The 12,794-nt window shown below is 40.5% G+C and overlaps 2 protein-coding genes across 2 annotated transcripts in view; one reads left to right on the top strand and one right to left on the bottom strand.

The window, feature by feature from the left end:
• Positions 1–7,416, top strand: part of LOC134198098 (pre-mRNA-splicing factor RBM22-like) — a 10,716-nt gene extending 3,300 nt beyond the window's left edge. The window contains exons 4-8 of the mRNA XM_062667427.1: positions 1,688–1,815; positions 2,937–3,082; positions 3,696–3,926; positions 4,483–4,688; positions 7,181–7,416. Coding sequence (XP_062523411.1) covers positions 1,688–1,815; positions 2,937–3,082; positions 3,696–3,926; positions 4,483–4,688; positions 7,181–7,353 — 884 coding nt within the window. The 3' untranslated portion in view covers positions 7,354–7,416. The remainder of the gene's footprint in view (positions 1–1,687; positions 1,816–2,936; positions 3,083–3,695; positions 3,927–4,482; positions 4,689–7,180) is intronic.
• A 614-nt stretch (positions 7,417–8,030) lies between these two features.
• On the bottom strand, positions 8,031–10,929 carry LOC134198310 (uncharacterized). The gene is made up of 4 exons (XM_062667678.1): positions 10,536–10,929; positions 9,824–10,054; positions 9,195–9,419; positions 8,031–8,683 (listed from the first exon to the last, which is right to left on the bottom strand). Exons 1-4 carry the CDS (start codon positions 10,546–10,548, stop codon positions 8,430–8,432), a joined length of 723 nt encoding a protein of 240 aa, XP_062523662.1. The 5' UTR covers positions 10,549–10,929; the 3' UTR covers positions 8,031–8,429.
• Between the last annotated feature and the right edge of the window lie 1,865 nt (positions 10,930–12,794).

Below are 12,794 nucleotides of genomic sequence, written 5' to 3'. Positions count from 1 at the left end.
ACTGTCCATAAAGAGCCCAGCTTCCTCTACCACGACTTTCTCAATGTTTTTGTCTTTGTCCACTTGAATGACCGGAAATCTCGAGATAACATCATTCTAGTTGGTCAGCTGGAATGGAAGAAGGTCTGTATCACTGCATAGAACCATCCTCTAGTTAGGTATACACGTAGATTAGGGCAGGGCTTGAAAATAGGTCGTCAATTGACGAGTAAAATTTACAACTGATGACAAAAGTTGTAAGCTGGGTTGCCAAATGATGACTAGTAGGCCTAGGTGAGTAGTTTAGGTCAACAGTTTAGCTACGAAATCTAATTTGTAATGGCTTTCTCGGTATGCTGCTGCATGCACAGCTCTACTGAACTGAGAGATGGCATTGGGACGCTTGGATGGCATTAGAGCATTTGTCATACAGTGATGAGTATGTGTAATTAACCAGCAGCATAGGTTGATAAGTTAACTGGACCTACCCTGCATTACAAATCTGGGAGTCTACATGCGAGTCAGTTTCTTTGTGTATAGGCTGCGTATACGTTTCTATTGGCTCAGTGGTGGAATTTTTGGATTTTTATTAACAAAACTCTGATTGATATCAACATCAATTCTTGGACTAATACCCCATTCACATGAGCACAGTTTCAAACTGAGCTGAGCCGAGCCGAGCCAGCCCGGGCTAGTAAAGCGAGCCAGCTCTTGTTCACACGACGTGTAGAAAAAAGCGAGCCAGCCGAGATAGTAGTCGTGTTCCTTGCTGCGCACGCTAGCTATGTTGTTTGCAGAGACAAAGCGCACCCGTTCGTGAGTATCCCGCTTTCTTCATTTGTTTCGCTAATTTGACGTAAAGTTTTAGCACACCCTCAATTTGAACCTAGATGCTGTCCTCACCCCACAATTCAATGAGGTACAAGGTTTCGTGCTCTGACCACGCCATTTTCGTATCTAGTGAGCATACGTGGCCGTCAGCCTGGCTTGGCACACATTCACAAAACGATTCGAAGCTTCGCTGACACGGCAAGTTGTGGTGGGCCAGCACGGCTCGGCCCACATTCACACGACGATTTCATTCAGCGCTGATTCGTGCCAGCCCGTGCTGGCCTGGATAGGAGAGCTCGTGTGAATGGGGTATAAAAGTAGCCTCGGTTCCAGATGGTTTCCTGTATGTACTACTGCACGTGACATGTCTATATGGGTCAAAGTAGGAGCAACGAGGTGGGAAAGCGTCTGACGACTTAAAATATTTGGAAGGTTTTCAAATGACGAGAAATAGTTGCACCAATTTTCGAACCCTGAAGGGGTAGTACATGTTTCAACAGCTTCTGTACAAGTAACTGTAGACCCTGAAGTAAAGGTTTCAAATTGATTGAGTCGTAGCCGCCATTTTTGATAAATTGTCATATACAATGGTTGTGCAATCCCTTCATTTGGTTGGCCAAAGACGTCGTTTGGTCAGACATTGGCTGATGGCCGGTCATTATTTCATTCTCTGTAACTAGAAGGATGTCGGGTGTGTAGTAGAGTAGGATGCGGGATGGTAGATATGTGTGTCTATTGGAATACTGATGTTACACTGCATGATATACGACCACCAGAACACACAGCACAGCTGCTAGAAAGAGATAAACTGTCAAGAGTTGATATGGTCTACGTTAAGTCTAGTGTCTGCAATGTACACTTTGTGTTTCTTCTGTAGGTTTGCCTGTGCAAGTGCGGGATACGGCTATGAACCTTACGGATCAGATGCCATCGTCGGATGTGAACAAAGAGTATTGGACTCAGAATATGGAGAGAAAACTGGCAGAGTCAGACGGAACACGACCAGTAAATATTAGTTCTTATGTTGTTAGTGAATACTATGTACCGTGTCATCAGCTTTACTGGCAGATGTTATGTGTATCTATCTTTTGTTTGTTGTTTTGTCGGTCTGTCTGTCTGTCTGTCTGTCTGTCTGTCTGTCTGTCTGTCTATCTCTTTGTTTGTCTGTCTATCTGTCTCTGTCTGTCTCTCTCTCTGTGTCTCTGTTTGTCTGTCAGTTTTGCTGTCTGTCTGTCTATCTGTCTGTCTGTCCCTCTGTCTCTTTGTGTGTCTGTCTCTGTCTGTCTCTTTGTTTGACTTTGTTGTTTGCAAAGGATGATTTGTATTTAAATAATCCTAGGAGATGTACAAGTAGAATCTGTATGAGAGTAAATTATTTGTCTGTCTGTCTATCTCTCTATCTGTGTGTCTGTCTATGTTTCTGTCTGTCTTTCTGTGTGTCTGTCTCTCTGTCTGTCTGTCTTGTTGTCTGTCTATCTGTGTGTCTGTCGATCTGTGTGTCTGTCGATCTGTGTGTTTGTCTATCTGTATGTCTGTGTGTCATTTCGTTAGTTAATATATGAGTTTGCTGTTTGCAAGGACTCGTTTGCTTTCACAAATTCCTAGCATATGTACTAGTGAAGTCTATGTGAGAATAGAGTATCTGTCTCTCTGCCTGTCTCCCTGTGTCTCTGTTCGTCTGCTTGTCAGGTTTGTTTCTTTCTTTGTTTGTTGGTCTGTTTGCCATTAAGTCTGAATTGATAAACAGAGTAATGGACTAAGGCCGATTTGTTTACTTTTGAAGATGTGCTTGTTGTGTCTTGTAGAGTTTAAATTAATGACACGATCTTTCCGTCTGTTTTCCTGTTTGTCTACCTTTCAGTGTTGTCTCTTTCTTGGACTGTTTGTTTGTCTGTCTGTACTGTTTGTTTGTCTGTCTGTCTTTTGTCTGTTTGTCTGTTTGTCTGTGTCATCTGTCTATCAGTATGTTTGTTGTCTTGGTTGATCTGTTGGTTTGAATTTTTATGTATTGTTTGTCTGTCTGTCTGTTGATTGGTTGGTTGGTTTCTTTGCTTTTTTGTGTTTAGTTTATGTATATCTGTTGGTCTATTTGTTTATGTTTTGTTAATGTTCTGTCTTTTGTTTAGATTGGTGAACTTGGGAAGGCACAACCACCAAGTGACTTGCTCGTTCGTATGACTCGTTCTCAGCCATACTATAAGAGAAACAGACCGCATATCTGTTCGTTCTGGGTAAAGGGAGAGTGCAAGAGAGGAGAAGAGTGTCCCTACAGGTAAACAGTGAAATTTCATGTTGCAGCCAGTTTTGCTTCAATTAAACTTGTCTTTTATGTATCTCTCTGTCTCAGTCTGTTTGCCTGTCTGCCTGCCTGCCTGCCTGCCTGTCTGTCTGCCATTGAAATAGTTGAACGTGTAACATGTTTATGAAGCACTTTCTTTAATTATTGAAGATCATGTATTCTAGTGTGTAGAGATGCTGTATCCTAATGAAATAATCTGCTTGCCTGTATGCCTGCCTGCCTGTCTGTCTGTCTGTCTGTTTGTATGTTTGTTTGTCCATCTGTTTGTTTGTCTGCATGTTTGTCCTTCTGTCTGTCTGGATTTTGTTTTGTTTTTATCTTTGTTTGTTTGCTATCCTTCCAATTTGTCTTGTTATTGGGTTATTGTACAGCCAGAAGTGAAGTGAACTTTACATGACGTCATAATTAATTAGTCTTTGCACATTGGGACAAAATCTTGACGAAAACACTGGCTGCATCAATTTATTAGTTGGTTGCTTTTGTGTCTTATTTCAATCTGTGTATATACACTGCACTAACTTTTCTTTCCATTTCTTTGTGTAATAACTTAAGGTATGCAATATGTATGTTTTGTTTATTACTCCAGACATGAGATGCCCACGGATCCTAATGACCCTTTAGCCAACCAGAATATTGCAGATCGTTATCATGGTGTGAACGATCCGGTAGCAGAGAAGCTGCTCAAACGAGCGAAGGCTTTACCGACGTTGGACGCTCCTCAGGATAAGACGGTAACGAGTTTGTTTGTTGGAGGCCTGACGGATGGCATCACAGAGAAAGATCTGGCTGACAATTTTTACCAGTATGGGGAGATCAGGTTAGTTAGTTGTGTTTGTGTGTGTGTGTGTGTGTGTGTGTGTGTGTGTGTGTGGGTGGGTGAGTGGGTGGGTGTGAGTGTGGGTGTGTTTGTGGGTGTGTTTGTTTGTTCTGTAGCTCATTTGGTTAGATTCAATTAGTGAGTGCATTTGTAGAATGATAACATCCGGGACCTTGTAGGATTGTAGGTTCAAGTCACAGTGACAGCGAGCTATGGCATAATTTCCTTAAGCAAGAAAATTGCACATAATTGCTTCTCTTGACTCATGAGTATAAATGAGTACCTGGTCATTGACTGGGTGGACAAAACCGCTTGCTTGGCAGTAACATTATGCAGCAGACTGGTACTTGTGGTCCTCGGTGTCCAATCCCAGAGTTGCACTATTGTCAGTGACACCTGGATGACTCTGGCCAAGCCAAAGGTGGATAGTAGCACTGGCTCTAAGCCTTCACATAGTACGTGGAGACCCTGTCTCTAGAGGCAGGGGAGCTATCTCCACAACTGACCGTAGAGTTGACGTTGAATGGCAACTTTACTCGTTTGTCTTTCTTTACAGGTCAATCACGGTGGTACCAAAACAGAACTGTGCGTTTGTCACATTCACCACACGCCAAGCAGCCGAAGCCGCAGCTGATGGCACATTCAATAAGTTAGTTATCAAACAGCAGCGGCTCAAGATTTTGTGGGGAAAGGCACAAGGTCAGGCGCCAGTCAGTGGAGATGGAGCTGGATCAAATAAACTACCTCCTGTGGCCGGACTGCGTAAGAATTTCTGCTTGTTCTGGATACGTTTCATGATGTATATTAGAATATTGTATTGGAGAGATACATCTTACAATACACTAGACTATTGTATTAGAGGGATGCATCTCATAATACACCCTAGAACTATTGTAGTGGAGGGATACATCTTACAATACATGAGAAGTAATGTATTACGAAGATGCATCTCTCAACATACTTTTCAGAACTGTCATCAAGAGCACAAGGCAAATTACAAGTAAACTACGACACGAGACACAAACTAAAATGCAAAATATAACACAACCAAACACACACACACACACGAACATAAGTTTAGGAAAAGTCAAAAGCAATTGATGTTTGGCAAGGTTAACTGGCACACTGGTACCAGGCTCCTTCTTGCCAACAATTGTCAATGCCACAATACATTAGAACTACTGTATTGCCAAGATGCATCTCACAATATGTTGGAACTATTGTATTGCCAAGATGCATCTCACAATAAATTAGAGCTGTTGTATTGCCAAGATGCATCTTACAATACATTTGAACTATTGTATTGCCAAGATGCATCTCACAATATATTAGAGCTGTTGTATTCCCAAGATGCATCTCACAATATGTTGGAACTGTTATATTGCCAAGATGCATCTCACAATATGTTGCAACTATTGTATTGCCGAGATGCATCTCACAATATATTAGAGCTGTTGTATTGCCAAGATGCATCTTACAATACATTTGAACTATTCTATTGCCAAGATGCATCTCACAATACATTAGAACTGTTGTAATGCCACGATGCATCTCACAATATATTAGAGCTGTTGTATTGCCAAGATGCATCTTGCAATACATTTGAACTATTGTATTGCCAAGATGCATCTCACAATATATTAGAGCTGTTGTATTGCCAAGATGCATCTCACAATATGTTGGAACTGTTGTATTGCCAAGATGCATCTCACAATATGTTGCAACTGTTGTATTGCCGAGATGCATCTCACAATATATTAGAGCTGTTGTATTGCCAAGATGCATCTTACAATACATTTGAACTATTGTATTGCCAAGATGCATCTCACAATATATTAGAGCTGTTGTATTGCCAAGATGCATCTTACAATACATTTGAACTATTGTATTGCCAAGATGCATCTCACAATATATTAGAGCTGTTGTATTGCCAAGATGCATCTTACAATACATTTGAACTATTGTATTGCCAAGATGCATCTCACAATATGTTAGAGCTGTTGTATTGCCAAGATGCATCTTACAATACATTTGAACAATGGTATTGCCAAGATGCATCTCACAATATATTAGAGCTGTTGTATTGCCAAGATGCATCTTACAATACATTTGAACTATTGTATTGCCAAGATGCATCTCACAATATGTTAGAGCTGTTGTATTGCCAAGATGCATCTTACAATACATTTGAACAATGGTATTGCCAAGATGCATCTCACAATATATTAGAGCTGTTGTATTGCCAAGATGCATCTTACAATACATTTGAACTATTGTATTGCCAAGATGCATCTCACAATATGTTAGAGCTGTTGTATTGCCAAGATGCATCTTGCAATACATTTGAACTATTGTATTGCCAAGATGCATCTCACAATATATTAGAGCTGTTGTATTGCCAAGATGCATCTCACAATATGTTGGAACTGTTGTATTGCCAAGATGCATCTCACAATATGTTGCAACTGTTGTATTGCCGAGATGCATCTCACAATATATTAGAGCTGTTGTATTGCCAAGATGCATCTTACAATACATTTGAACTATTGTATTGCCAAGATGCATCTCACAATATATTAGAGCTGTTGTATTGCCAAGATGCATCTTACAATACATTTGAACTATTGTATTGCCAAGATGCATCTCACAATATATTAGAGCTGTTGTATTGCCAAGATGCATCTTACAATACATTTGAACTATTGTATTGCCAAGATGCATCTCACAATATGTTAGAGCTGTTGTATTGCCAAGATGCATCTTACAATACATTTGAACAATGGTATTGCCAAGATGCATCTCACAATACATTTGAACTACTGTATTGCCGAGATGCATCTCACGATATATTAGAGCTGTTGTATTGCCAAGATGCATCTCATAATATATTAGAGCTGTTGTATTGCCAAGATGCATTTCACAATATATTAGAGCTGTTGTATTGCCAAGATGCATCTCACAATACGTTTCAACTATTGTATTGCCAAGATGCATCTCACAATATGTTGGAACTGTTGTATTGCCAAGATGCAGCTCACAATACATTAGAATTATTGTATTGCCAAGATGCATCTCACAATACATTTGAACTATTGTATTGCCAAGATGCATTCACAAAAATTAGAACTATTGTATTGCCAAGATGCATCTCTTAATTAATCGTATTTAATATGGGTACATTATCACTGTATATTGGAGGGGTAGACTTTGCTATGCATTAGATTGTTGTTTTACTGAGAGTATTTGCCTTGTAGCTCCACCTTTGCCTCCACCTCCTATGGCATCAGGAGTCCCTCCTCCTCCACCACCTCCTTTTCCACCAGGAATGCAGCCTCCACCTCCACAACCAAACATGCCAGGACCAAAGGGTATTCATTATCCATCACAAGATCCTCGTAGAATGGGAACGTTTAGAGAATCTACGTGATTCCTTGAGAAACAGAAAGGTCTGTAGTAAATTTCAATGTAATAGTGAATACTAGAAAAAGATATATACTCGTGGTGTTTCCTTGGTTGCTTTGCATGATGCACTCTGCTCACAGTTGTATTGGATGTACAGACCTGTAAGTCCTCTAACTGATATGCTCATGTATTGGAGGGGTGCGTAGTGTACAAGGTGTTTTGTGTCTGTCATGTGCTAATGTAGATTGTAACTGAGTTTGTTTCAGTGATAGCTGTAAGGCAAATGTTTGCTATCTTGTAACCAGACAGTAACATGACGTTGGTAGTGATTTCAAATTACTACAATTTTCTAAGGCAAAAACCGAATGCTGGGTTGTTGTGTTTCTGTATTACTAATGCATGCCGAAGACACAGTAGCCTGTAGGTGATTTCTTCAAGGAATGGAAACGATATGATTCAATTAGAACAGCAGAGCAGTTACACTTGTAATGTATGAGTCACATCTGGTCATTGAATCTGAGTTATTCTGTAAAAATTATGAGAATCCTAACAGATTGTATGTAAAAGAGCGGTTCTGTTGACACCTAGCAAACATTTTCACGTAATGATCTGTCACCTAATAACTTGTTGTGTTGTAATTGCTTATTTGTGAGCAAGATTGTGGCCAATTGGGTAGTAAAACCAAGGAAATAGGAACTCTCTCTGGCTCTCATTTTATAGCAGCATCTTCAATTACTTGAGTGACAGTTGACACTAGAATGATTTAATGTAGTGACTCAAGCATTGGGATGGATAGATGCATTTGTGAATTGTACATCCTGCTGACTTGTTTTTCATGTAGTCGAGTATGACAAACGACAAGTTTTTTACTCAGTTTTTTTAAACATTACAAGTCATCGCTTAGCAAGTACATTTATAGCTACATATGCACGCGCATAGTAAAAGCAAAGTGTATAGATGTGAGTTGTTATAAACAACTGACAAAGTGACACGCTAGTTACAGTTCAGTGTTACTGTAGATACAGACACACAAATGGCATCTCAAGCTGATAAAAGCACCGAAATGTCTAATACAAAATTCTACACTAAATCGATTTAGTCTTAACTCTCGGGTGAGCAGTTTGGAGGGTCAAATAATGTATTTCCTGATTTTTCCACCCACTGAGAATTCGTCATGTCACAAAATAATCTGAGGTACTCCGTCGTCACGAATCCAGTATTGCATGTTATGACTGCTCGACATGTGTTTCTAATGATACCTTGCCCTTTAATGGTGACTGCTTTCTTTGCAATGTAATGCACGGCACCATTATTGACGGCAAATGACTTACAGTATTGAAGACAACCTACACGTGCTGGAAAAAAGAAATTTCATGAGGATCTAAATGACTCAGAAGACAGCAAAGTAATATGACACTGTTGGAGGAACACTTGTATTGCAGAGATGCATCTCTTAGTACAGTAGGTACTAGACGAATGCATCTCTGGTAGACCGTTTTATCGGGATGATGCATCCCACAATACACTAGACTATTGTATTGGAGTGATGCATCTCACAATACACTAGACTATTGTATTGGAGGGATGCATCTCACCATACACTAGACTATTGTATTGAAGGGATGCATCTCACAATACACTAGACTATGTATTGGAGAGATGCATCTCACAATACACTAGGATGCATCTCACAATACACTAGACTTGTATTGGAGGGATATATCTCACATACACTAGACTATTGTATTGGAGGGATGCATCTCACAATACATCCAGCTGTTGCAGAGGGATTCATCTCTCAAAGCCTTAGATTATTATCTTTCCACATGTTGACCTACTATGTAGGAGGAATGGATCAAAATGTACCTTCACATCTTGGAATCTCTGCTGTATAAATTCCTGCATCAGTACACATCCTCGTCGTCTCTCCAATTAGTTCATGTGTCTTCGGGCAAGTGTATGTGAAGGTTGTATTAGGAAACACGGCACTTATGTCTTTGTTATCAATATGTGGAGGCAGGTGTACTGTCTCAATGAGATGCTTGTTACCTTCGGGGACTGGCTCTTGCTTGCAGGTTGCTGACAAGGTTGCTGACATCAAAACAAGAGACACGAGGTCATTAATAACATGAATCAGTTTTTGCTTTGTTTTCTATTTGTGTGTCTGTCTGTTGGTCTGTCTGTTTGTCGGTCTGTTTGTTTGTGTGTTTGTTGGCTGTTTGTTTGCTGTTTGTCTGTCTGTTTGCTGTTTGTTAGTCTGCCTGTCTATCTCTTTGTTTCTTTGTCTGTCTGTTTGTTTGCTGTTTGTCTGTCTGCCTGTCTGCCTGTCTATCTCTTTGTTTGTTTGTCTGTGCCTGTCTGTCTGTTTGTTTGCTGTTTGTCTGTCTGCCTCTTTGTGTGTTTGTCTGCCTTTCTGTGCCTGTCTGTCTGTCTGTCTGTTTGTCCAAACAGCATAACTAATTAATTGCGCATGCGTAAAATAAAAAAATGCTTACGTTTACACATAGCATGTCGCTTCTCGTATTCCCAATCAACTGTCTTCAGTTGCCTAGTCTCTCGGTCAACAGCAGCCCACTCACCCCACAACGTACACACCAAGTGCTGTATGTCAGTAGACACACGAGTAAATCCATTGTTACATACGGGTGTCGCTAAACTCCCCGTATCAGTGTCAATTGTTTCTTCTCGAAACTCTCCGTCAGCAGGAGACGACAGTTCTTCACAATCTGTAAAAGACAACACACAGATTCATGCGATGAAACTTATGTAAATTAGCTTATTTTACAGGCGTTGCGCGCTGAGGTTTGAGGCTAGAGCGAGGCGGAGGAAAAGGTCTTGTTACATCACTTGCTACAAAAATTTAGTATGTTTGCTTGTTTGTCTTCTAGGCCACGCTTTACACTTTATCTTGCTAATTATCTAGGCATAATTGGTATTCGGCTACGCAAATAGCAGACTAATTGGCAAAAGATGTTCCGCCCCTGTATGTACGCCAGTTGGAAGTCTCCACCCGGGAGTAGTAAAGGACACGGGTAACGAGTCGCGAGCGACTTCCTGCCACCCTCGGAACCAGAAAGATCTGGACAGCACACAAGCAATATTGCGTAATACTCTCTGTTGAGGCGTCACTATACTTTAGGAAGAGGCGTGGTCAGCTGGGGTTTGCACTGTCAGCAGGTACTTCACTAGAGTGAACTTTGTTCTCACCGCTTGTTTTCATCAACGTGACGTTTCGTGTTGCCTTGATCGTGCCACCCAACGACACCCGACATGAGTACAGCTTGAGATCTCGTTCTGTCACGTGCTTGATCACCAACTCAGACTTTGTCTGGGCAACCCTTAATGCGTATTTTGTGACACCATGCGGTACAGACTTTCGGTCGTTGTAGAGCGGTAACTCTTTTGTTATTCCGTCTTCTTCGACTGTCCAGCTAAACTGCAGTGGCAATGATTGAGCTTCGTTCTGAACGCGAACTTCGCAGGGGAGATGGAATTCTTGTGAATTGACGCGCTGGGTAGTCACTTGTGCGTCTAGTATTTGAATTTGTTCATTCGTGTAAGCTGCATCATCTGAAACAGTGAAATAAGTTGGAGGCGAACGTAATTAGGCAAAGAAATTTTGTTTACAACATTTGATAGCACGATTATCGGTTATTATATTAGTTATGTGTTTGTCAGTGGTTTGCATGGTTAATTTGTGTATGCAGTAGGATGCCACTCAAGGTCTGTGTACATGCATACGTGCACACATCACATGCAGATACATGCACACATCACACAGACATGCACACATCACACAGATTATGTTGTTGGACTTCTACTTCAAGTCTTCCATCTCTTTTCTTTTACCTCAAGTAGACTTGTCCCAACAACATAATCTGTGTGATGTGTGCATGATGTGTGCATGTACACAGACCTTGAGTGGCATCATACCGCACACACAGAAAAAGTAATAAAATAGAAACATTGAATTGCATCTAGTGTGCTTACCTCCTTTGTATTGCTCCCATTTGCTTGTCGTTCTGTTGCATTTCATTTTGATCTCTAGCTTCTCAATGTCATTTTTCTGTTTTCTGTGATACGTTATGACTGTATCATCACACACTTGACGACTGATCTTTCCTTTTGAATTGGCAACCATCTGGAACTGTGAAAACTTACGAACGGTGCAACATCCATCTGGAAATGTTTACAAGAAAAACTAGTAACAATCAAACAGCTAGAAATCATTCTGCCATTGCTTGCATCACCTTTAGCAGCATGTGTCTGGAAGAAGAGGCCACACATCAGTGGAAAAGTCAGCAAGTGGAAGTTCATGTTTGCAAGTCAGCACCGGCCAGCTGTAGGTCTGCTGTGTCCACAGAGCACACTCTCTTTTATTCAATTGCTGTGTGGATAATACTCACACTAACGAATAGAAAGTGTGAGTCATAGGGGATTTCCCTGTAGGGAAATCCCCCACTTCCCTCCAAATGAAGATTTGTAGATATATGCTTTCTCTATCATCCAACTGCTATTACAAAACTCAAATTTTATGGTATACACCTACCTATTTGTTGGGTGATGGGTCATCCATATCTTTAGGGTTCGTTTTCCGCATTTGCAAAGGTCTTGCATCATCATCTTCCCAACACAACGAAATATTCGAAACAATTCTGTCGTCTGCACGTTAAGCTGCGAGGTCGGACTCCATGACATTACGTAATGACCTATTATTATAAATAGACAGACTCACTACGGACTATCAGTCCAATTATAGCTCATTTTATCTTGTTTGCAAACAGACTATCGTCTTATCTTCTCGAATAAATGATCGATGTCATCTTATCTTCTCGATTTAACTTTCAATTAATGCTCGCTGTTTCTATTTGAGTAAAGTAGAGATTGCATATCTGATTCTAAGCGGATTGTTTTAATTACGAATGGGCGTGGATTTGTTGTATTTTACGTTTTGCGAGCATATCAATTCCTAGAGAAGGAAGACGCGCGCGCGCGCGTGCACACACACACACACACACACACACACACACACACACACACACACACCTGGAGCAGTAGCTGAGAATTTTCACATGATTGAATACCCAAATTGTGTACAGGCGACATATCTGCTCATGTACCTGCTAACCACCTACCACCAGAAACTACTTATTACTTAACATTCAAATCCAAAAAATATCGTTGTTTTGTTATATCTATTCTTAGACGCTCATCAAGTTATTCCGAAGCCGCATGGATTCTAATCAGATTAGCATGGGAAAGTAGCATATAGTAAGTCCCGTGTGACGCACATCTGATATGCACATTTTTAAATAATAATTACAATAAAAAGCTTTAAAAATACTACTTAGGTTGAAACTAACCCAGAATATTATTTCTTATTCATTCTTTTCTCTCTCACTAATTGTTCCCGGCAGTTAATTGGGTAAACATGGGACCACACTATGAGACAGTTTCAGTACACTG

This window comes from Corticium candelabrum, chromosome 2, assembly GCF_963422355.1.
Source record: "Corticium candelabrum chromosome 2, ooCorCand1.1, whole genome shotgun sequence".
Lineage (NCBI taxonomy): Eukaryota > Metazoa > Porifera > Homoscleromorpha > Homosclerophorida > Plakinidae > Corticium > Corticium candelabrum.
Note: the sequence above shows the minus strand (reverse complement) of the source record. Positions and strands in the feature narration are given on the sequence as shown.